The sequence below is a fragment of the Nelumbo nucifera genome, chromosome 8 (assembly GCF_055504915.1).
Source record: "Nelumbo nucifera cultivar China Antique chromosome 8, China Antique-T2T, whole genome shotgun sequence".
Lineage (NCBI taxonomy): Eukaryota > Viridiplantae > Streptophyta > Magnoliopsida > Proteales > Nelumbonaceae > Nelumbo > Nelumbo nucifera.
In genome coordinates, this window is record NC_142656.1 from 11,030,229 (window position 1) to 11,051,785 (window position 21,557).

At 41.3% G+C, this 21,557-nt stretch overlaps 1 protein-coding gene across 1 annotated transcript in view; it reads right to left on the bottom strand.

Annotated features, from left to right (window-relative positions):
• The window catches only part of LOC104592241 (RAD3-like DNA-binding helicase protein), a 66,476-nt gene that overhangs the window by 24,720 nt on the left and 20,199 nt on the right, over positions 1–21,557 (bottom strand). Inside the window, exons 15-19 of the mRNA XM_010251475.3 lie at positions 12,975–13,061; positions 12,011–12,070; positions 11,716–11,831; positions 420–477; positions 221–326 (exon numbers count right to left, since the gene is read on the bottom strand). Coding sequence (XP_010249777.1) covers positions 221–326; positions 420–477; positions 11,716–11,831; positions 12,011–12,070; positions 12,975–13,061 — 427 coding nt within the window. The remainder of the gene's footprint in view (positions 1–220; positions 327–419; positions 478–11,715; positions 11,832–12,010; positions 12,071–12,974; positions 13,062–21,557) is intronic.

Sequence of the window (21,557 nt, forward strand, 5' to 3'; positions counted from 1 at the left end):
TTTGACATCTAAAACTGTTAAAGAGGTTACTTCATCAAACCATGATAAGTACAGCACCATTAAGAATATTAAAGGCTTATAGATACAGCCATATAAATCTAGAGACAAGAATAGACAAAACAACAAAGAAATAATATACATATAGTTGAATGAATGCATGTACATATGCATGAAAAATGAAAATAGAAGATTGGTAAAATTCATTGGCTGGATACTCAACCCATGTTTTTGGTTTCTGTCAATTTTAGCTTTGCAAGACTGGATTTGGCTCCACCTCGAAAAAATCGAGTCAATGTGAAAACTACATCCCCAAATTTAGAGAAACACTGCAAGATCATTACAAGATCATTACTAGAGTAAGTACATTGTTTCATAAAGTGAGGAAAAGCAAAAGGTAAAAGCAAAACTGACAAATGCACCTTGATATGGGGCTGAAGCCAAAGTGACATTTGACATTGACGACTTTGATGTGCAAACCTGATTACACCTTGGAAAATTAACCAACTAATAACAAAATAAACAAATTGCAGAATGTCAAAATACTAAGGGTGACTACATCAGAAACAAGCACTCAGATGACTCAAAGAGAACAGAAATATGTTTGATTTATGGTATCTCTCCTCCATTTAAGTGCAATGGCAATGTTAAAGATAAAGGGGCAGGTGGGGGAAAGAGGAAATAACAATAATTCAATAAATAACTATTATCTTCAAGAATATTTATAAAATAACAACAATAGTAGTAGTAGCAGTACTAGTACTAAAAGACCAGTACTATTTAGGCCTGTCAATGATACCCAAAAATCTGCAACCCATTCCAACATCCAATCCGATCATCTCAGATATGGAAGATGTGTTTATGTAATTGAATCAGAATTTGGATTTTGCAATCAGCATGCAATTATAAAAATATTTTCATACATTATATTATATATGAACTTATATATATAATAAATTCAGTATGTTATATTTGCATTAATTTATTATATATTGTTGAGTTGGGCATAGTTGTTTTTATTCTTATTTTAAGTTATTTAGTTAGGAAGTTGTTGGGATTTAGGCCCATTAGTTTATGTTTTTAAGTTGTGATTGTTCAGCTACATTAGTGGCCGCCCTACTAAGGGCAGCCTTGTAATATCTCATCCTTTAAGTTAAGTAAAAATTATAATGAGGGGTTGGCGGCTAGGGTTAATCTAAGAATCTTGGTTGACTTCCTACTCTTTTCTCCTCCTCTTTTCTTCTCTACTGCTGAAATCTTCATCTTCCTCTTCTTTCCCTTCACAAGGAATTCAACTAAATCTGCAATCAGTGATTTCTACTTGGTATCAGAGCAGGCCGAAGGTTCCTTGAGTTGTTTTCTCATGCAGCCCTAGATTGGCCAAGTGCATGGTGATTTAAGAGGCTGATCGAAGATCTCAGGTAAGCCCAGTTTTTGGATTTTTTGGTGGATCTGTTTGCCCTGTAGCTGGTCTAGGGTTTCTCATCAAAATCAGGAAAAACTGGAGAAAGGGGAAGAGTCTTGTTTCTGTTGGACTCTTCAATTTTGACCTAGGAAGTGGCGCCCTAATTTTTTAGGGTTCCTTGGAGTTTTCTGTAAGGGGGGCGGTCCAAGTCCTGCCTGATTTGGAGGCTTCTAGAGAGAGCAGCTGCCTCTTCTCTCTCTTCTCCCATCCCGCAGAAAAGGAATCTTTTGTGGGAAGACAGTCTAGGACACCAGAAAGGTGTTGTTGGTTTCAGAAGTGTTTTATTTGATCTTCTTGCATATTTCAGTTATTTTCTTTACACTTTTTGAGAAGCATGGAGGGTCACAGACTTGAAAATAAGCCCGGGAGTGAAATGGGACCAGTGGGAGGAGGTGCTAGAGACCTTTTCGGGAGAGGGACCATTACTACAGTTAGGTTGGATGGTGCAAATTACTTAGAATGGTCACAATCTGCAAAAATGGCCATTGGTGCTCGTGGGAAATTAGGGTATATCACTGGTGAAGAAGTGAAACCCGAAACTAGCAACTCCTGGTGGGTACAGAAAAATTATATGGTGATGACTTGGTTGTGTAATTCCATGTTGCCCCATATAAGTAAAAAAAAAAATTATGGGAAAATACAGCTAAGGAAATATGGGATGGGGTTGCAGAAACCTATTCACAGAGGGAGAATGTTGCTAGAACTTATCAATTGAGAAATCAGATTATTTCTACAAGGCAGGGAGATAGACCTGTTGCAACCTATTTTTCAGCCCTTAAAACCCTGTGGCAGGAGATTGACCATTTAGAGACATTTGCTTGGGAAACCACTAAGGATGTAGCTACCTATCAGAAACATCTAGAGAAGTATAGGGTGTTTGAATTTCTTGTTGGCCTTAATCCTGAGTATGATATTGCAAAACAACATCTTCTTTCCAAGGACAGTGTTAGCCTCTCCCAGGTATATGCCTTTGTGTCAAGGGAGGAGAGCAGGAGAGATGTGATGATGAAAAATCCTGTTTTTGATCAGTCTGCCATGGTGAGTACTACGAAACCCAAACAAAATGGAGATCGGGTGGCAGTGAAATCAAGAAGGAAGATAAAAGAGATTTGATCTGTGACTATTGTAAGAAGCCTAAACACACAAGAGATACTTACCAGAAGCTTCACCCACGTCTTGTGCCGACTAGACTGAAAAATAAGAAGGGAAATGCTCACATGGCAGTTACTGGTGACATTCCGGCCCCTCCTACTACAACTGCTCTGGAGTCTGTTACGGTTGCAGCAGTTCTGAACCAGCAGAATACAGACAGTTCCAGTTCAGTAGTAAGCGAACAGCAAGGTACAGGTGGTACTGGTGGAATCCACTCTACTTTCTTTGCTCACACAGGTAGTTCACATATCACTGCAAATTATGTTTCTACTTCAGGTAAGGAGGGACCTCCTTGGATTATAGATTTTGGAGCCTCAGAGCACATGACCCATAGCTCTACTATTTTTGCCTCTTACCAGCTCTGTTCTGGCAGAGATAGGGCCTCCACAGCTGATGGATCCCATGTTCCCATTGTTGGGAAGGGATCTGTCAAGATTAGTGATTCTATTTCTCTTCCCTCTATCCTTCATGTTCCCATATTGAGCACTAATTTGTTATCTGTTAGTAGTTTGATTAAGAACCTAAACTGCTCAGTAATTTTTTCTCCTGGTCATTGTATTTTGCAGGATCTGGATTCAAAGAGGACAATTGGGAGTGGTCGTGAAGTGAATGGGATCTACCTCCTGGATGTGTTTCCTCCTCATCAGAGTCATCATGTCAGCAGGGATAGTGAGTCAGGGTCTGTGGGTCAAATTATGCTTTGGCAAAATCGTTTGGGCCATTTACCTTTTTCTTCTTTGATCTTTTGTTTCCAAAACTTTTTGAGTTTGTTAGTTTGTCAAGTTTGGAGTGTGAAGGTTGTCAACTTGGAAATCATTGTAGACATTCATTTAAACCTAGTAATTAAAAGGTGTTCTTCTTTTGATGTTATTCATTCTTATGTGTGGGGACCTTACCATGTTCCTTCTATGGGAGGCTATCAATATTTTCTCTTATTTGTGGATGATTTCTCACGATACTCTTGGATTTACCTGATGAGATCCCGCGATGAAGTGCCATCCTTGGTGAGGCAATTTCATCAGATGGTGCTAACACAGTTTGGAACAAGAATAAAGGTGTTCAGATCAGACAATGCCAGAGAATATTTTGAAAAACACCTTGCCTCATATCTGTTAGAATATGGTGTTGTCCATCAGAGCAGTTGTCCCTACAGTCCACAGCAGAATGGTGTTGCAGAAAGGAAGAACAGACACATTGTTGAGATTGCAAAAAGCATGATAATCACATCTACAGTTCCAGTGGGGGAGATGTTTCATATTCCTCTCAAGGTGTTTGGGTGTGTCTTCTTTGCACATATCCTTGGTCCTCACCGCTTGAAGCTTGATCCCAAGGCAAAGAAATGTGTCTTCCTTGGATATGCAGAAAATCAGAAAGGGCACTGCTGCTATGATCCAGTCTCTGGGAGCCGGTATGTTACCATGGATGTCACCTTTTTTGAATCCACATACTTCTTCTCAAAGAATCCTTCTCAGGGGAGTGTTCTGGGGAAGTGAGTCAGCAATCTATTCCTCTCCCAGTTCCAGTCCCTGTGTCTACTCTTGTGCTTGACCCTCCTGTTTCACCTACCTTACCACCTCCTTTGCATCCTACTTCTTAGCATTACTTACGACAGAGACTTCACAAGGAGGTTGATTCCAATACAGCAAAACTTACATCACTTCCTGTTGGTTCCTTGGAGACTCCAGATTCAGCTGACATGGATTTAGGTATTCCTCTTGGTCCCGCTACTGTTTCAGTTCCCATAGATTCTACTAACCCTGTTACAAATAACCTTGATCTTCCTATTGCTCTCAGAAAAGGGAAGAGAAAGTGTACTGCTCATTGTATTTCACAGCACTTATCCTACAGTGGACTTTTTCCTTCCTACCGTGCTTTTCTTTCCTCTCTTGACTCTGTGTCTATACCCAAGGGTGTTAGTGAGGCTCTCTCCAAACCCGAGTGGAAGATAGCTATGCAGGAAGAGATGGAAGCTTTGATTAAGAATCAGACATGGGACATTGTGGATCTACCGGAGGGCAAGGAGACAGTTGGATGCAGATGGGTTTACACAGTAAAATATAAGGCAGATGGAAGTATAGAAAGGTACAAGGCAAGACTTGTTGCAAAAGGGTACACACAGACCTATGGCATTGATTACTTAGAGACCTTTGCACCAGTTGCAAAGATGACCTCTGTTCGGATACTTCTTTCTCTTGCTCCCTCATACTCTTGGCCCTTGTTTCAACTTGATGTGAATAATGCTTTCCTAAATGGGAATCTACAAGAGGAACTGTATATGGATCTTCCTGCTGACTTCTACAGTGATGCTGAAAAGGAAAAGGTATGCAAGCTTAAGAAGTTACTTTATGACTTGAAACAATCTCCCAGAGCATGGTTTGACAGATTCAGAAAGGCCTTGATTGCTTTTGGCTACACTTAGACTCAATCCGATCATACCTTATTTGTGAAGCGAAGGGGATCTTTGGTGTTAGTCCTAATTGTTTATGTGGATAATATTGTTGTCACGGGGAATGACCTAAGTGAGATTGATTGTCTGAAAAATGAATCTACATAAAGAATTTGAAATTAAGGATCTTGGAGAACTGAGATACTTCTTAGGCATTGAAGTTACAAGATCAAAACATGAAATTTTTATCTCTGAAAGGAAGTATGTCTTGGATCTTCTTCAAGAGACAGAGAAGCTTGGAACGAGGCAACCAGTACACCTATTGATCAAAACCATAGAATCAATGCATCAGAAGGTGAGCCAGTAAAGGATATTGGGAGATATCAGAGACTTGTGGTTCGGCTGCTATACTTGTGTATGACAAGACCAGACGGTAGAGAACACTGATGTGGGCCCCACAGCTACGGTCCCGCTGTGTTCGTAGGGTAGAAGATGTTCTAGTCTGCCTAGGGTTAGCTATTGGTCATTTAGTTGTTTCAGTTGTTATTTATTTGTCTTATTTTATGCTCTATTTGTTATGTAAAGACTAAGGGCAGATCTATCCTTTCCATGTAATGAGCATAACCTATAAATATTAATTAAAGTGGCGGCGGCAGAACATCAAGCTTCTGCTCCTCCTTTCAACTCTTGTGTTCTATTGCTTCTCCTCCCTCTTCCTCTTCTTTCCTCTTACCTTTCTTCTTACTTTCGATCCTGAAATCCATTAGAGTTCAAGACTGATAACAATCCTGAACTTCTACTTGGTATCAGAGCTAGGGGTTCTCATGTGAGTCTAGTCCAGCCGACCACATGAGAACCATCTAAGGCTGGAAGCTGAGAAAGCAGAGTTCATTGACTGGTTCTTGGAGATCTCCAGAGGATTAGCAACTGTTTGAAGAAGTGCCACAGTTGCAGCGAGTTGGTGATCAGGAAGAATCAGAGAAGGCTAGGGTTCGGGTAACCTTGGTAGGCAGCGAACTGCATCCTATTGTAAGTCTTTTATTTTCTGAGAGAAGTAATATCAGAGAAGATAGGTTGGACCTATCCAGCAAGGGTGGCGAACCACTCTAGGTTTTTTCTCTCTATTCTCTAGGGTTTTGTCTTATCCCTGCGGCAAACCCTAATAGTTCTCCTCAACATTGATCAGTTTTAGGGTTTCATATTAACCCTAATACAAACCTTATCCGTACGGTACTGTCTGGAGTGTATGGCTTTTAGGACTGATTAAAACCTCAAATTGGCTTCAGCATATCAGATTGTTCTTCAAACTGTTTTTCAGTTTTCTTTTGGGGTTTCGAACACTTCTAAAGGGGTGAAAACAGTTCGGACTGTTGCTGTTGTGTGTGGCTATTGATTTCAGATCAGTTTTATACATGTTTCATGCACATCTACTGTGAGTACAGATTGGTTCTATACTGATTTTGTGATTGTGGCTGGTAGTCCTAGTGCTGGTTTTGATTGTAGTAACCCTAATTTTGAGACTTCTGGTTCTTGACCGAAATGGAGTTTAAGAATTTGGCAGAAGGCAGTTTTGGGAACAGTAGTTATGGGGGTGGTTCTGAGACAGGTTTTCAGATTACAACCGTAAAGTTTGACGGATCAAACTAATTGGAATGGGCCCAATAAGCCATGATGGCTATTGGGGGAAGGGGCAAAGTAGGGTATCTCTTGGGAGATGTGGCAGAACCTTCCAAGGGAGACCCTATGTATACCAAGTGGGTCCAAGAAAACTACTTGGTTATGACATGGCTCTGTAATTCTATGCAGCCCCATATCAGCCGAAATTACTTATGGGCAAAGACAGCCAAGGAGATATGGAATGTGATGAAAGAGACTTACTCCCAACCCCTTAATGTTGCCAGAGCATATGAATTGAAATGTGAGGTGAATTCCCTTAAACAAGGAGAGAAACCGGTGTCGGTCTACTTCTCTACCTTGAAGTCCCTGTGGCATGAGATTGATCACTTAGAGACACTTGAGTGGGAGAGTCCCAAAGATGCTCAGATACATAGAAAGCACATCGAGACAAACAGAGTGTTTGAGTTCCTGGCAAGACTGAATTCAGAATATGATATTGTGAGGCAGCAGATTTTGACCAGAGATAGTGTGACCCTCTCTCAGGCATACTCTTTAGTGCACAGTGAAGAGACCAGGAGAAAAGTCATGATGCAACCTCAGCCGCTTACACCTGCCTTGGTAGCTGTCAAACCCAAAACAGAGGGTGATTCAGAGAGGGACAGAAAGAAGGAAGATAAAAGGGATGTGGTGTGTGAACATTGCAAGAAACCTAAACACACAAAAGAAACATGTTGGAAGCTGCATCCACATTTGGTCCCAGCAAAGTTGAGAAATAAAAAGGGTAATGCTCATGTGGTTATGACTACTGATTCAGCATCCTCATCTGGCACAAGAGGCACACCATTAGAGACCTTAGCTGCAGTTCGGGCTGCTCTAATACAATTGGAGAAGGAAGTTGGCAGTTCAGCTCAGTTACCGCAGTCATCGTCAGACCCGACCACATCGGCCTTTGCACACTCAGGTACTCGAGCCTCAGCCAACCATGCCTCCGCTCCAGGTACTACTGAACCTTGTTGGGTAATAGATTCAGGTGCATCCGACCATATGCCTAGCTTGCCCTCTTTGTTTACTACTTATTACTTATCTTCTGGTAGAGATAAAGTATCTATAGCTGATGGATCTCTTGTCCCTATTTCTGGCAAGGGTGACATCAAACTTTCGGATACTATATCCTTGTCCTCTGTCTTGCAAGTTCCTAAACTGGATACTAACCTCCTTTCCGTTAGTAGTATTACCAAACATTTGAACTGCTCAGTAACTTTCTTTCCTGACCGGTGTGTTTTTCAGGACCTGGAGACAAAGAAGGTGATTGGGACTGGCCGTGAGACGAATGGGATCTATCTGCTCGGGGAGAGTTCTCGTCGGGAAGAGTCAGTGGATAAGAAGTTACTTGTTTCTCAGGTTGTGAGTCCGGTTATGCTTTGGCATAACCGATTGGGTCATTTATCTTTTCGGTCCTTGAAGAGTCTGTTTCCTACTTTGTTTGAGTCTGTTGAGTCATCTCAGTTGAAGTGTGAAAGTTGTGAGTTTACTAAACATTGTACAAACTCTTATTCATTGAGTAATAAAAGGAGTAATAGTTCTTTTGATATTGTGCATACTGATGTTTGGGGGCCATATCACATTCCTTCTATGGGTGGGTACAGGTATTTTTTGTTATTTGTTGATGACCACACCCGGTTTTCTTGGGTTTATCTTATGCGTTCACGAGATGAGGTGTCTGCCCTGACCCAAAACTTCCATCAAATGATCCTAACCCAGTTTGATGCCAGGATCAAAGTGCTTAGATCTGATAATGCAAAGGAATACTTTGCTAAGCCATTGGCATCGTACCTCCTTAATCATGGGGTTATCCACCAGAGCACTTGCCCTCATACACCTCAGCAGAATGGGGTTGCAGAAAGGAAGAATAGACACATCTTGGAGGTGGCTAGAAGTATTATGTTTACCTCCAATGTCCCTATTCGCTTCTGGGGTGATGCTATCCTTACGGCGGAATATCTTATTAATCGGATTCCTTCCCGGGTTCTTGATATGAAACCTCCTTTTTCCCTTCTATACCCCAATGAGGAGTTGTTCACTATTCCACTCAAGACATTTGGTTGTACCTGTTTTGTTCAGCTTCTCGGTCCCCATCACTCCAAGTTTGAACCCAAGGCCTCCAAATGCATCTTTCTTGGTTATGCAAAAACTCAAAAGGGTTATTGTTGTTATGATCCTGTCTCAGGGAAGAAGCCTCACCCTCTGCAGATGACCTTGACCTTCCCAATGCCCTCCGTAAAGGAAAACGGAATTGCACCACATCTACAGCCCACTGCATCTCCTAGTTTTTGTCCTATGATCACCTATCTCCCTCCTACAAGTCCTATCTCACCTCCGTTGCTGATGTCCCTACTCCGAGAACAGTGCAAGAAGCCCTATCAGTCCCGGAGTGGAGAGGTGCAATGCAAGTTGAAATGGATGCCCTGTTGAAAAATAATACCTGGGAGCTAGTTGACTTGCCCAAAGGAAAGAAACCAGTTGGATGTAGGTGGGTATTTACTGTGAAGCACAATGCGGATGGTTCCATTGAGAGGTACAAAGCTCGGCTAGTTGCAAAAGGGTTCACTCAGACTTATGGTATAGATTACTTGGAGACATTTGCCCCGGTAGCCAAGATGACCACCATTCAGGTTCTATTATCTCTGGCAGCAAGCTACACTTGGCCTTTGTACCAAATGGATGTTAAGAATGCCTTCCTGAATGGGGACTTGCAGGAAGAGGTTTACATGCAGTTGCCTCCTGGATTCTATGATACAGAGGCAGGTAAGAAGGTTTGCCGGCTCAATAAGGCATTATATGGTTTGAAGCAGTCACCTAGAGCTTGGTTCGACAGATTCAGACTAGCCCTTGGGAAGTTCGGTTATGTACAAGCCCAGTCAGATCATACACTGTCCATCAAGAGGGTGGAGACGTCACTGACACTACTTGCAGTATATGTTGATGATATTGTGGTGACAGGAAATGACAACCATGAGATTGAGTCCCTCAAATAGCTCCTTCATCAAGAGTTTGAGGTGAAAGATCTGGGTACACTACGGTATTTTTTGGGGATCGAGGTTACTAGATCTAAACAGGGGATCTTTGTCTCTCAGAGGAAATATGTTTAAGATCTCTTGGCTGAAACTGGAAAGCTTGGTGTCAAACCTGCAGATACACCCATTGAACAGAACCACAGGATTAGTGCAGAGAGTGAGGAGATGCTTGAAGACAAGGTTATGTTCCAGCGGTTAGTGGGAAAGCTCCTATATCTATGCCTCACCCGGCCAGATATCAGTTATGCCGTTAGTGTTGTCAGTCAGTACATGCATTCTCAAAGCAGCAAATCACCACCTCAGACTGCCCGTCTGTCTGGGGATGGTAACTTGTGGTATGCAACATCTGGACTCCCTGTGCCTGGAAATAGGCTTCCCAAAATTTGCTCATGAATAGGAAGTCCCAGTTGGTGAGAATGGAGTTGGACGTGCCGTGAAGCTTGGCAACCTTTGTGTGACATAAGCCCTTGCAACCAAGGAGGCCGAGTAAGGTGTGGTAGTGATAAGTCGGGTAGAGCGAGGGTGGGGGTGTAATCACTACCTATTTCAGTTTTTGAAAGGCTTATTCTGCCACCTCGTCCCATTAAAAGGCCCCCTTCTTCAACAGTTGGGTTAAGGGAGCAGCCAATATCCCATACCCTTTTATAAACCAGTGGTAGTATCCGGTCAAACCCAAAAATGCCCTGAGCCCCTTCTCTATGATATGCCCCAAGTACTGTATGCGGGTTTGCCTGAAGGAACATTTGGATGGCTTAGCTAGGAGTTCGTGTTGTCTTAGTACTGCCACAGTCTGTCTCAAGTGCTCTAGATGGTCATGCCAAGTGGGGCTATGCACCAAGATGTCGTCAAAAAACACCAGAATAAACCAGCGCAAGAAGAGTCTAAAGATGTCATTCATTAATCTCTGGAAGGTAGATGGGGCATTACATAGACCGCAGGGCATCACTATGAACTCATAGTGGCTATCCACCATTCTGAAATGGAATGCTAATAGAAGAAGAAGGAAGAAGAAACCAGGAGAATTAGAGTAAGAAGAGAATGATATTTTCCTTGTCCCTTTCTCAGTAGATATTTATAGCTAACACTACTTGGCAAATCACAATCCAAAGCATGCACATGGGAGGCTCGTGTTAGTAGTATTGACATGGCCTCCTAGTGTAGACAAACTTGATGGGCGGTGCAGCTCGAACTATCTTCAGTGGTGGGCTTGGCTGGTGCTCTACGCCAGTGTGGGCTTCGTGGGTTGCTGCCCGAGTGCTCTGAGGGCCTAGGTTCTTATCAAAGAGAATAACAACTATAGGACAGTCTTACAAATAACATAAGGGAAAAGCAAAATGGTCTTATAAAATGATGTAAAGGGTAGTTTGGGGCTTCAAGGCAACTGATGGAATACTAACCGGGGGGGTAGGGGGTGGGGGGTGTTGGAATCTGAAAGTTCAGGGGGTCTTTGTTGCCAATGAAAGTTCAGGGGACTAAGTGTCACTACCCCAAAGTACAGGGTGGTGATCTATAATTTACCCTAAATAATATCAATAATAATAACAACAACAGCAATAAGCTGTACATCTCAAGTCACAAAAGTTATTATCCCGTTATCTATCAAAAAATCTATATGGATTTCTAGCACCCTCAATTCAAATTAGTGAGAAAATATCAGACCCTTCAAAACTGTTAAGAATCCTAACATAAACAATTATTTTAACACATATTACTGTTAATGTAACTGGTGTGGATTATGTTATCTGCACTGAATATTCAGGAAGAAATAACAGGTTCCAATTTCTAAATTAGCATGCAACAATAGGCTGCAAAGGGGGTGAATTGATATTTCACAAATATACATATTCTTGAACATCCACCAGACAGGTGCAATGACTTGATTCCAAACTTTTTCTTTCATTTTTTTCTTTTTTGTGGGAGAGAGACCAGATCAACGTTTACTTTATTCACAATTTCCTATTTTCAATTGAACTATAATACATTCATTCCAGTGAAAACTCTGAGAGAAGGATAATGAACAAAACCTTTCATCACAGAAAATTATTGCTCCATAATCATGGCGATGACGGATGACACGTCCCACAGCCTGATTCACAGCACGTAATGCTTGTTGACAGTACCATTCCTCTCCAGTCAAGACCTACAACTTTGTGAATATATTAAGAATTGGCTAGATTTCACATTATTAAAAGAAATTGTAGGCCCATGCCTTGGTAACTGTATCCACTTATATGGATTCCACCATATTATTGATAGAAGCCCAAAAAAAAATCCAGAACTATAGGTACAAATTGTTGTAACTAGAAATTTCAACATTACCTTAAAATCTCTCTTTTGTGATTGAGCCTGATGATCCAAGTATTCACGTTTCAGACGAACCTAGCAAATAACATTTAGGTGGCAAAATCAGAACAAGAGATGGACACACAAGTACATGAAAATGTATATACTATATAGGAGCCAGGTTCAAAGTATCGATATGATACATACCATATCAGGCGTATCGTATCATATTTTTGGGTTTCCAAAACACTAAACACTTGTGATTTTTAAGTTTTGATTGTTTTATATATTTGTATATGATATGACATGTCTGACAAAATACCAGACAAAATAGTAAAAAAAAATACCTTTGAGCTTTTTTTTTTATAGGTAAGTAATACTTTTGAGCTTTTAGTGTGATCAGGGCTTGCTTAGCTTAGGTGGTGCATGAAAGTTTAATAAATGTCACCCCTAAGTTGACTTGGATCAGTAGCATACTAAGTGAATCCAATCTTTAGACACTGGACATGAGACAGGTAATCAAACTGCAAGATAGAAAAGTGTGTGCATAATTTGCAACAGAGAAGAAGAAAATGAAATACATTATTTCCTTAAGAGTGAAACTGTTGTCAACCCTTGGAATTTCTTCTCTTTCTCTAGAACGATGTGGTTCACAATCCAAATAGCACTAACAAGTTATTAGTTCATTTGTCTTAGATTGCATATTGGGTTCTTATTGAATTTGAGGGCCCCTTGGGAATGACTTTATTGGATATCCTTCATCAACTTGTGTTCTTAACTATTTTATTGCCTAACATATTTTAGAGAGTAATCAGACATCTTAGCTGTAAAAGCCAAATATAGTTAACTAATAACACATAAAATACAGAAATTGGACGACTATAAAGTTCTTTTTTATGCCAAAACAAATTTCTTAAATGTAAGAAAAGAAAAGAGCAATTTTTTTATAATGGAGAACCTATTTTACAACAGAAGAATAGTGGAAAATGGGAAATCAAACCTTTGGATCAGTCCTCAAGGCAAAAGGTATGCCAGTAATTATGACAGCTCTCCCAGCATGGTCAGCAAAATCTAATCCCTCGCTTACCTTACAGTACGAAAGATAAAGGGTTTAACTTCTAGAAAATAAAATCTCAGGCTTCCAAGTTGAAAATGCACTTTTGAGTCTGAGTGCAGCTAATTTGCAAAGGTAACACCATATCAGTCCACCCATCCAAGAATTCACATAGCCAGGACCAGCATTAGGTAATGGCCCTTAAGTCAATCCATCAAAATCATAGGCATTAGAATATTAAGGATGATGCAAGGGCATAACAGGCATCAAAACATATAAAATTTAAGGAACATTATTTCAGGATAAAAGAAAAAACATAAGACCACATGTGACCTACAATTCCTTTCTGAACCAGTGAACCCACATGTGACCTACAAAGAAGTAAATGGCTATCAAATATTTTGATTCTGATGCAAAGTCAGAGGTTCAGGAAACGAAAGTTAAACCATACATTCTTCTAGATCTGTATGACCTTTTAAAGTTCCACAACATTGAATTTATTCCAATCAAACGACCAAAAAATATACAAAAAACAAAAACAAAAAAAAAACATTGAGCCTGTTGGTTAATTGGTAATATATCTGTGATGCAAAATTGCAGAGAAGAGAAGAGAAGGAGAAGAAAATAGGGAGGAATAGTACATTGGTTCTAAAAGAAATTGTGTCTAATCTGCGCACTCAATCAGGCTTATTAGCTTTAAATACATGAATCACTATATAATGGAAATTACACAATTGCTATTATGATTATTACATTGAGTTTCCATTAGATATGATGTGGGAAGTGGGGCCAGGGTTTTTTTTTTGGGAAGACCTTTGGCTGGCTCAAACCCCCCGTCAGTTTGTCTTTCCTAGCCTCTACTCCTTGTCGAACTATAAACAACCTGTTTCGAGATTTGCTACCCTGTCTCTTTCAGGGATTAACTGGGACTTCGGGTTTAGAAGGGGCTTGAGGGATGATAAAATTCAGATATAGTGTCCGTACGATTTCAGATCAGAAGAAGGAGAAGAAGAAGGAGAGGAGAGGAGAAAGAATAGTTCCAGTCAAACTAGAGAGAAAACATATCTTCTCTAGTCGGCTAGTCTTTATTTATACTTTTTTAACTAAACAAGAATTACTCTTATGCACTCACTTAAGTGAGAGCCACATCAGCAAAACACTTAACATATAACTTAAAATAAAAGGTTAATACTACCTTTCTACAGCCGACTCTAACACTCCCCCTCAAGCTGGTGAGTATATGTCATATAGTCCCAGCTTGTTACATATGTAGTCCACTCTTCCCCGATTCAACCCTTTGGTAAACAGATCTGCCCATTGATTTCCGGTGTTCACATTAAGCACCTTCTCACGTACAAAGTGGCAATCAACTTCTATATGCTCTGTCCTTTCATGAAACACTGGATTAGAGGAGATACGAATTGCAACTTGATTATCACAATATAGCTTCATAAGAGTGTCAATCGAGTATCCCATCTCCTCTAGGAGATGCTTCAACCACACTAGTTCACATGTTATGTGTGCCATGGCTCTATATTCAGCCTCTGCATTGCTTCTTGCTACCATTGTCTGCTTCTTACTGTTCCATGTCACTAAGTTCCTACCAAGAAAAGTGCAATACCTTGTAGTGGACCTTAAGTCAGAAATGGAACCGGCCCAATCAGCATCTATGTATCCCTCTATCTCAAGACTTCCTCAACTCTTATATAACAAACGACAACCTGGAGCTCCCTTCAAATACCGCACAATCCTTAGAACTGCCTCCCAATGTAGAATTCGAGGATTCTGCATAAACTAACTGACTACACTAACTACAAATGAGATATTAGGTCGAGTGATGGTTAGGAAATTTAGTTTACCCACCAACCTCCTGTACCTTCCCGGATCCTCAAACTCCTCACCTCCATCACTACTCAACTTAACATTCGATTCCATGGGTGTTTCAACTAGTCTAGAACCTAACAACCTTGTTTCTTCTAGCAGATCAAGAGCATATTTCCTCTGGCACAGATTAATACCATTCTTGGACCTCGCTACCTCTATCCCTAGGAAGTATCTTAATTTGCCAAGATCCTTTGTCTGGAAGTGATCACGCAAGTAAGTCTTCAACCTGTCAATCCCTAGTCTATCACTGCCTGTGATAACAATATCATCTACATATACCACCAATAGGATCTTCCCAGCATTGGATTTGTAATCATTCATGGAGAGTGGGAGATGAGAGAGAGAGAGAGAGAAAGAGAAGGAAAGGGAGATACAATTGGGAGAAAAAGAAAACTATCTTTGGCTGCCGCCAGCTCACTATTTATATTAACTTAATAAAAAAGAATAGAAATTACAAATATGCCCCTGGCGGCACACCCTAGAAACAAACTAATAAGAAAAAAGGAAAAATAACTGACGGTATCTTAAGAGGACAACCTACTAACAGCAACCATAAAGTAACAATTAAATAAGCCTTACAACACTCCCCCTCAAGTTGGGTTGAATATGTCTATCCTGCCCAGCTTGTCACATAACTCATTGTGCCGCGAGTATGGAAGCCCTTTTGTGAGGACATTAGCAAGTTGTTCCTTGGAGTTGACATAAGGGATGCAAATTTCTCTTTTTTCCAATTTTTCCCTTATGAAGTGTTTGTCCACCTCAATGTGCTTGGTCCTCTCATGTAGGACAGGGTTGCTGGCGATGTTTATTGCTGCCTTGTTGTCACAGTAAAGAGACATAGGATTATGAACAACAACTCCAAGCTCCCCCAGTAGATTCTTTAGCCAAAGGACTTCAGCCACCCCATGTGCCATAGCTCTATATTCAGCTTCAGCGCTTGACCTTGCTACCACACTTTGTTTTTTGCTTTTCCAGGTCACTAGGTTTCCTCCCACAAATGTGCAAAACCCACTCGTGGACTTTCTGTCATCCACAGCGCCTGCCCAATCAGCATTTGTAAAGACTTCCACCTTTAGGTGATTATGTTTACTAAATAGTAGATCTGTTCCGGGATATTTTTTTCAAGTATCTGAGAACTCTCTCTACTACCTCCATGTGTGATTTCTTAGGAGAGTGCATGAATTGGCTTAGAACCCCAACTGAATAGGCAATGTCTGGACGGGTCATGGACAAATAAATCAACTTTCCCACTAACCTTTGGAACTGTTTCACATCTTACAGAGGTTCACCATCACAGTCACCCAACTTGTGGTCAACATCCATGAGAGTATTTGTTGGCCTTGCACCTAATTTGCCTGTGTCCTATAATAAATCAAGGGTGTATTTCCTTTGAGAGACAAAGATACCCTTTTCTGAGCGGGCGACTTCAATCCCAAGGAAATACATCAGGGGACCTAGATCTTTCACTTCAAATTTAGATGCAAGGAATTGTTTCAATTTTTGTATTTATAAACTCCAACTTCCAGTAATGATGATATCATCCACATACACTATCAATACAGCAACCTGTTCCTGACATCTCTTCACAAAGAGTGTATGATCAGACCGACATTGTTTGAAGCCCATCTGCTAAATTGCCATGTGAAACTTACTGAACCAAGCTCTGGGAGATTGTTTTAAACCATAAAGAGACGTTCGCAGCTTGCACACCTTATTTTCACTTCCCTTGGCACAGAATCCAAGGGGTTGAACCATGTATACTTCCTCCTCTAAGTCACCATTCAAAAAAGCATTCTTTATGTCCAGTTGATGCAATTCCCAGTCAAGATTAGCAGCTAATGACAGGAGAACCCTAATTGAGTTCATCCTAGCTACTGGAGCAAAAGTCTCATCATAGTCAACCTCGTACACTTGTGTGAACCCTTTGGCTACTAATCTTGCTTTGTACCTTTCAACTGTTCTGGCTGCCTTGTGTTTAACCGTAAACACCCATTTACACCCCACGGGGTCTTTCCCCTTCGGAAGATCCACCAATTCCAAAGTTTGATTTTTGTGAAGAGCATTAATCTCCTCCTTCATGGCATATGTCCATTCGGGGCATTTTAAGGCTTCTGCAACGTTTCTGGGAACAGGGATGCAATCAACTGCAGATAAGAAGGCTCAGTATGAGGGGGAAATGTGATCATAGGAGACAAAATGGGTAATGGGATGTTTGGTAGTGCATGACCTGACTCCCTTTCGTTAAGCAATAGGAATGTCAAGGTCATCCACAGTAGGAGTAGGGGTATCAATAGGTGCAACAGGGATTGGACTTACCTCCTGTGAGGCTAACGGTGTCGGTTGCTCAATGTTTGGCTGCTCCACATCTCTATCACATTGCTGATCTCTACGACGTGTACGTTGGAAGACACGAAAGGGAGCAAGGTCCGAAATAAAAGGAAGAGATACTTGGCGGACCTGAACCTGCTTCTCCTCTTCCACACTACTACTCTCCCCCTGAGGAGAAGCGGGGAAGAATGGCTCAGACTCAAAGAATGACACATCCATAGACACAAAAAACTTATGACTAACGGGATCAAAGCACCGATACCCTTTTTGAGATGAGGGATACCCCAGAAAAATACAAAGAATGGACCGAGGGTCTAACTTACCTCGAGATGGAAACAAATCATGGACAAAGGCACGACAACCAAAGACTCTAATGGGAATAGAAAATAAAGGGGACTGAGAGTACAATAACTGATGAGGGGCCATGTAGTTCAGCACTTTGGAGGGCATGCGATTGATGACATAAGTAGTTGCAAGTATAGCATCCACCCAAAACCTTTTTGGAACATTCATGTGTAACATCATCCCGCGAGCTACCTCAAGGAGGTGTCTGTTTTTTCTTTCTACAACACCATTTTGTTGTGGTGTTCTGGCGCATGAGCTCCTATGAATAGATCTGTAGGAGACAAAGAACTCATTGAGCTCACCATGGAAGTATTCTTTTGCATTGTCGGACTGGAAGATCTGTATTTCAACATGGAACTGCATAAATATCATCCTCTGGAAGTCTTTCACAATCTTTGAAACTTCGTCTCTACTACGCATAGGAAATACCCATGTATAGCGAGAGTAATCATCGATCAATGTGGTAAAATACTTATATCCGCCCTCAGAGATTACATTAGTAGGCCCCCATACATCAGAATACACAACAAGAAAAGGAACACTTGATCTTTTATTACTTGAGTGAAAAGTTGTTCTACATTGTTTGCTCAACTGACACGTTTGACACTGGAACTCTGACACTGAACATGACTTAAATAAAACCGGAAACAAAGACTTTACTATTTCAAAAGAAACATTACCTAAACGACTATGCCACAAAAAAACTTGACTCTTATTTGACTGACTATGTGACTCTGAGGATGACACCAAGAGACCAGCTTTGTTGTCGAGAATGTAGAGACCATCCACTAGACTCCCTCTACCAATCGTCCTCCCAGAAGTTAGGTCCTGAAAAATACGAGCCAGGAAAAAAGGTTACACTACAGTTTAAAGAGCTTGTGATACTACTAATTGAAAGCAAATTTATAGGAAGTTGAGGGACATGCAATACACAATTCAGGTTAAGGCCATGGGGAAGAGATATTGATCCTTGGCCTACAATGGAGGAAAATGAGCCATCTGCAAGTCTCACTCTATCCCTTCCTAACAAAAGGCAATAAGTCTGAAACAAGTTCGGCTTACCGGTCATGTGGTTGGAGGCCCCTGAGTCAATGATCCAAGGGGAACCCGTGGGAGTGACATGGAATGCATAAGCCGTATTACCTGATGTAGATGCAAATGAAGTAGAGGGAATACCAATGACTGAGCTATCCATTTGTCGCAAAGCCCTACCATAAAACTCTAGGTGTTCTCTGAAGGAATTCATTATATCTTCCTTGGGGTCAGAATTATTAAGGTGGTCCCGGGTACTACCGGAAACCCGAGTATCTTGGGTTGCCACATGTGTTGCATTCTGTGTTGTGTTCATCTTCTTCAGACCTTGACCTTTACCCTGTTCTTGGTTCTTCATTGCCCACTTGGGTTTCCCGTGGATGTCCCAACATGTGTCACGTGTATGCCGTGAACGCCAACAGTGGGTACAAAACAACTTGTCTTTATCATCAGTCTTCTTAGTGTTACTTTTCTTCCCCGTGGAGTTATTATTCATCGCAGCCAAAGCAACTTGTTGCTCCCCCTCAGCTGTAACCATCACACTCCGCCTACTTTCTTCCGATTGAACAAGGGAGTATGCCTCGTGAACCGACGGCAACTCCTTGCTTCCTAGGATCTGAACCCTCAGAGGTTCATAGGCAGGGTTCAGTCCCAACAAGAAGGCAAACACACGTTGCTGAGAGACCAGCTTCCTGTAGGCCTTAGCATCATCATCATGTTTCCACTCTATAGCCTGATAATGATCCAATTCTTTCCATATGGAGGTAAGGGCTGAATAATATGAAGACAAACTACGGTTTCCCTGTTTACAGGTTGAAGATTCAGCTTGTAAATGGTAAACCTTGGCATAATGCCTTTGCTCAAAAATAGGTAGTTTTGGCATGTTCCCAGATCTCACTAGCGGTGTCTGCCCACATAAAGTTCTTCTTCACATCAGGTTCCATGGCTGCAAGGAGCCAAAACATCACCATACTGTTTTCTTGGTCCCACCTAACATGTTCAGATGTCTCACCCTTGGGTTCTTTCACCTTTCCATTTATGTAACCAGCTTTTCCCCTTGTCGTTACATAGAGTTTTACACTTTTAGCCCACTCCAGGTAGTTCAGACCATTTAAAGGAGTATTTGGCATGGGAAACATCATGTTTTCACCTCCCATACCAGCTGTGTTGCGGGTCGGTGTAACCCCCGATGGAGTTGATTCATAATTTACCATAGAATACTGCGGGAAACAATCCAAATCCCACACAACTACACAACAGCCACAAGCAGAATACCAACCCTCAAGAAATTTACTTCTGGGATGTGAGGAAGAAAACAAGAAACTACTGAAATCAACTCTGTGATAGTTCAGTCATTAAACCAGCCTAGAAATCAGTCCAACACAGCCAAGGCAGACGTTACTATCAGTCCGACTACAGCCCATACAGTCTAACAATCCAGCATCCAAACGAATGTATAGAACCAAGGAATAAGGCCTTCACACCATTGGCCAAAAAAAAAAAAACAAAAACAAGAACACACCTGTCCAGCACCTGTACGAAGGTGCCAACCAAAAATCGACTTCACAGCATCGAACAGAGAAGAAAGGGAGTCTCTATCAGCATCGCCCTTCTTCGAGTAGGGTTTCCTTGATATTACAACCAAGGAAGAACCCACAGGAGGTGTCGCCAGTAACCTGCTAGGGTTTCTCTGTCTTCCACGTCCAAGAATTTAAAGAAGGAAAAAAAAAAGCGAAGCAAGTTCAAAACAGGAGGAATCGAAATTCTTGTCAAACGTGTCAATTAAGTAAACAGTGTAGAACTCATTTTCTTCCAAAAAAATAGTAAATCTGAATTTAATTTTCACATTGTTCATTCTGATGTGTGGGGCCCTGTTACTTTACCATCTGAGAGTGGTTACAAGTATTTTATTACCATCATTGATGATTATTCTAGATATACATGGGTATATCCCATGCGAACCAGGGAGGAAGTACCAAAAATTATCCAAGATTTTCAGCGGATGGTCTACACTCAATTTCAAACAGAAATCCAAATTTTTCAGTCAGATAATGTGAAAGAGCATTTTCATAGTGATCTCACGGAATTTTTTGCATCGCGTGGTTCACTGCACCGTAGCTCTTGTACCCGAACACCACAACAAAATGGTATTGCTGAACGAAAGAACCGGCATCTCCTTGAAGTGGCCTGGGGTTTACTACTCCATATGAATGTCCCCAAACGTTTTTGGCTTGAGGCTGTCATTTGTTCTACCTACCTCATTAACCGTATGCCCTCTCGTTGGTTAGAGTGCAAAGCCCCACATCAGCTTCTCTTCCCTAAGGCCCCCCTTCTTCCCATTCCTCCTCGCGTGTTTGGTTGTTGGTGCTTTGTCCAAAATTCGTCTCCCACTCGTGGGAAATTGGATTCTCGTGCTATTCCTTGCATATTCCCGGGGTACTCCTTCACTCAGAAGGGATACCGTTGTTTTGATCCTATTTCTCGGAAATTCTATGTTTCCATGAATGTCTCTTTCTTTGAGGGTGAGCCTTTTTTCCCTGTTTCTCCTCAAGGGGAGTGTAGGAATGAGGAGAAACTGGTTCAGCTCCCTCCTCTTCCTGATCCTCTTCCTTTATCGTGTCTTCGCCCATCATCACAAAGTCCAACCAAATTCAAGAGCTGTGGAGAATCTAGAAGTTGTACCTCCAGTGCCATCAAACTCCTCGGGGGCGGATCATACTCACTCAAGTACCTTGGCTCCTAATGATGTCCCTGACCCCATTGCATTTGATACCTCTATTACTAATGACCTTGACCTTCCTATTGCTCATAGGAAAGGTGTTAGATCGTGCACCACTAAACACCCCATTTCCCACTTTGTTTCCTATGAAAACATTTCACCCTCTTTTCGTGCATTTCTTACTTCCATTGACAGTGTCCCTATCCCTAAGAATGTGGCAA